The 4,382-nt window shown below is 47.4% G+C and overlaps 1 protein-coding gene across 1 annotated transcript; it reads right to left on the reverse strand.

The window, feature by feature from the left end:
• Positions 1 to 2,299: 2,299 nt before the first annotated feature.
• FOXG1 (forkhead box G1) lies at positions 2,300 to 3,680 on the reverse strand (the record flags this gene model as incomplete). Its single annotated transcript, XM_082059132.1, is given in 3 exon segments — positions 2,300 to 3,410; positions 3,413 to 3,433; positions 3,435 to 3,680. Coding segments are annotated over 3 exon segments (1,374 nt in total). The 3' UTR covers positions 2,300 to 2,303.
• Between the last annotated feature and the right edge of the window lie 702 nt (positions 3,681 to 4,382).

Here is a 4,382-nt window from a genome sequence, read left to right on the forward strand (position 1 = left end):
TAACATCTCCGAGATGGAGATTATTTTTCATTGGGCCTATTGTGAGCAGTCGCCGGTTTACTGCACTTCTCCAGAGCCCAGTTTAGACTACACAAACGTAACAAATTAACAACTTGTCCTCTGCGGACTCACTGCGGGATCCAATTAATTCCTAAATCTTTTGCACAAGTTTTCTAATTATTTTCAAGATTTGCGGCTTTTATAGGCTTCCCTAAACTCATCAAGAAACCAATTCTTTTCAGGATTAAATGCTGCTTAAAATTATTCGTTGTGTTGCCCCCTTAAAACGAATGGATTGATTCTCCGGGTAACGTGGCACACTTAGGGACGCTTGCCTGGGTTCGTGGCCTTCAGCAAGCGTTACCGTCACCAGACTCCGAAAAAATACCTCGATTTCAAAACTTTAAATTTAAGTGCATCCACACCGGTTTGGATTTTTTTCCCCTAAAACGTTTCAACATCGGAATGTAAGGGAGAGCGTCACGTGACGCCTCCAGCCCTTTGCCTCCCTGCAATGTTCTGCAACTTCACCTCACCCCTGCTCAGCTCCTTCCCTGTCCGGAGGGCGAGGGGGGCAGAGGAGAGAGGTTCTGACTGAAAACTATCGCTACTTTCACAATATTTAAAGCCAAAGTGTTTGCAGCATTAAAAGTCTATAAATACATACAGCATTGATACTTCCGAAACAGTGTTCCTTTAAGATAAAGATTGCCTTTTATAAGCATGTGTATCATAGCTTGCTAAATTTGATTAAATGACTATATGAAAACTAATATGTATATACACACACACACACCCATAGTTAATAGATCTCCAGTTATCATAGAGTCGAAATTAATATCTTTCAGAAGAATACTTCTTTGAATGCATTTCAAAGATTGCAAGAACAACACGTATCTCTGTAATAATGCACCTTTTTTTCCTAATGCGTGCATACGTATCTAAATTTATATGTATATATATGTATGTACATATATAGATAAGCAATTTCAAGAGTCTTCAACGTAAGGCAGTTTTTAGTAAGACACCCTACCTAGTATCAACGATTTTTAAGCAACCTTGATAAAGAGTTCTGCCCCCAAACGGACATCACAGTAGTGGCCGTGGTGTTTAATTAAATACCCTGATCCTTCACATCTGAAAATACTGCTGTTAAAGACAATATGACCGGAGGAGGGGCGGGGGGGTGGTAGAGGGGAGAAAGGAGCATGTGAAAAATGGTGGACTGCTGCAATAAGCAGCTCTCTGATCTGTCTGTAACTTTAAAGCGTCTGGCATATTAATTTTAGTTAACAAAAGAGACAAAAAAACTATCAAGTATATATGAATTTAGCCTATTTTTTTATTTCTGTGTGTTCATAGTAAACATTTTTGTAAGTGACAAACACGGGCATATGACCACAGTATCACAATCAAGAAATTTTAAGACGACATTAACAATCACTCAAATTTATGCGTCATTTGCGCAACACAGGTTACATATTTGCAAGGTTTACCTATAAGTACAATAGGTATTAACATTTCACTACATTTAGAAAAAAAATAAAGATGACCTGTTAGTGACCACATACATCAAAATATACACAACACAAACTGAAGGCAATCATTAATTTTGTCCCCTTCTGATTCATTTGAACGGGCAGTGCTGCAAACTGAAATAATGTTGCTGATTTTTAAATTACTCCGTACACTGAGTGCTTTTCTTAAAACCCAATCTTTGGTCTAAAAGTAAACAAACAAACAAATGAACAAAAATAAAGAACCCCAAAAAAAGCAGTTCAGTAAAGAAAATGATAAAATAATGGCCAAAATGTAGTTCTTGGGCATCTTTCACTATTCATTCTGCTCAAGTACAAATTACTTTTTAGCTTTTTTATAGTTTTCATAAATTTAGTGGTGGTTTGGTTTTTTAATTATTTTTTTCTTTCAAGGTCTGCACCCACCGACATATCCATGATAACTTATAATACTGCAAACATGGAGAATCTGACGGCTCTTAGTGATAGACTTATCGTATTTGAATAAAAAATTGCGAAAGCAGTCACTATTTAGATACACATTCTACTATAATTTTGTCTTCCAAACTTCATAGTCTACAATGTAATCTCCCCACATTGCACCTTGCTGACACTTCTCACCTTGGTGGAATAATAAACAACCCTAAAGACTGAACAAACGTACAGAAAATGGGGGACTTAATAAAAAATACCTGGACTTTTTTGTTTTGCTTTTTTTTCCTTTTAATTATCATTTACAATGCAAATGTGTGTAAAATGTTCACTTACAGTCTGATCCCATGGATGTTAATGTATTAAAGGGTTTGAAGAAGACCCCTGATTTTGATGTGTGAAATAATCAGAAAGTCCTCCGGAAAGTCCCGTTGTAAAACTTGGCAAAGAAGGTCTTAAGGACTCACAGGGGAGAGTGGAGGGCGCCTGTGGCGACGTGGAGGAGGAGGCTGCCCTGGCCGTCATTGAAGTGCTGCTTTGAGAAGTCATTGAAGGGTGAGGAACATGGGGGAAAAAGTAACTCGTCTGTCCTGCTAGGAGGTTTACAGAGCAGGGGTTTAGGGAATAGGTGCCGGAGCAGGGAACTGACAAGCCACACGGCACTGAGGCGGCCAGAGCTGCTGCTGTGAGGTGATGAGTGGCATAAGGTATCTCTCCATTGACTAGTCTATCAACACTTAACCCATTAGACGTGGAAAAGGAGTGGTTGTTTCCCAAGGAGTTTTGAGTCAACACTGAGCTGTAGGGCATGGGATGGCTGGGGTAGGCGGACGTGGTCCCATTATAACTCAAAGTGCTGCTGGCCCGTGGGTGGTGCAGGGAGAGGAAAGGGGACATAGGCCAATACAAGGATCCTGCCCTGTCCATGAATGTCAGTCCGGTGGAAGTGAGCCGGGCGCCCCGCTTGAAGGCCAGCTTGGCCCGTGAGGTGGTGGAGCGCCGGCGGAGCTTGCCGGTGGTGCCCCCGATGAAGACGTCGTCGCTGGAGGGGTCCAGCATCCAGTAGTTCCCTTTGCCCGGGTCGTCGTAGTGGCGGGGCACCTTGACGAAGCACTTATTGAGGGAGAGGTTGTGGCGGATGGAGTTCTGCCAGCCCTGCTTGTTCTCCCGGTAGTAGGGGAAGTTCTTCATGATGAACTCGTAGATGCCGTTGAGCGTGAGGCGCTTCTCGGGGCTCTGCCGGATGGCCATCATGATGAGAGCGTTGTAGCTGAACGGCGGCTTCTCGTACTTGCCATTCTTTTTCTCCCCCTCCTTCCCACTCTCCCCGTCCTTGGCCCCCTCCGCTGCCCCCTTCTTCTCCTCCGCCGCTTTCTCCTTCTCCTCCAGCTCCGCCGCCGCCGCGCCCGCGTCGCCTTTGCCCGCCAGCATGTCCGCCTTGGCCACCTCCAGGGCGCCGGAGGCGGTGGCGGCGGCGGCGGGGGGCGGCAGGAGGAGCTGGCTCTTCTCTTCGTCCTCCTCCTCGGCCACGGCGGCTCGCTGGGGCTGCTGAGGCGGCGGGTGGTGGTGGTGGTGGTGGTGGTGATGATGGTGGTGGGGGTGGTGGCTGTTGTGGTGGCTGTGGCTGCTGTGGTTGTTGTCGCTCTGGACGGCTTCGGGCACCAGGCTGTTTATGCTAAAAGAGGATTTCGGCAGCATTTTCACTTCCTTCCTATCTCCCATGTCCAACATCACACACTAGTCTGAGGGGGAAAGTTGCAGCGGCCGAGGGAGCAGCGCGCGGGGCGGCGGTGGAGGTGGCGGCGGCCGAGGCGGCGGCGGCTGCGGTGGCCGAGGCGGCGGCGGCACCACCGGCGGCGGCGGCGGCGGCAGCGCAGTTGGACCGCAGTCTCAAGCGCTGGCAAGTCATGTAGCAAGGACAGGAACCGCCGGGGAGGGAAAAAAATAATAGTAATAATAATCACCAATCAGATAAAATCAAACCGAGTCAGAGCGGAGGAAAAAAAAAAAAGAAAAAAAGGGAAAAAAAAAAAACCTGAAAACCCAACAAAAAAAAAATCAATACACAAACACACACATAGGGAGAAAAAAAAAAAAAAAAAAAAAAAGCTACTTCATGGTGCCTGGTTCCCCCGGCAAGGCAGAGCAGGGGGGAGGAAGGAGCAGCCGCAGCCGCGGGTCGGCGAGGAGCGAGCGGAGACGGGCTATACAGACCGCCCTGGCCGCAATTAATTTCAGAGCTGCAGACACGCACCGGGGCTGTAAAAAATTTTTTGGTTTAACCTTTCCCACCGGCCGCCCAATCAGGGACGCCGGCGTGCCGGTGCGTCTGCCCGCCCGCCGGCCAATGGCGGCGCGCCGCTCCGCCTCTCTCTGCGCCCGTCCGCCGCCGACCCGCCCCCCGCCGCTACCGCGGCTCCCGCGGCGCAGTGA

This window comes from Streptopelia decaocto (assembly GCF_964273445.1).
Source record: "Streptopelia decaocto genome assembly, chromosome: 7".
Taxonomy (NCBI): domain Eukaryota; kingdom Metazoa; phylum Chordata; class Aves; order Columbiformes; family Columbidae; genus Streptopelia; species Streptopelia decaocto.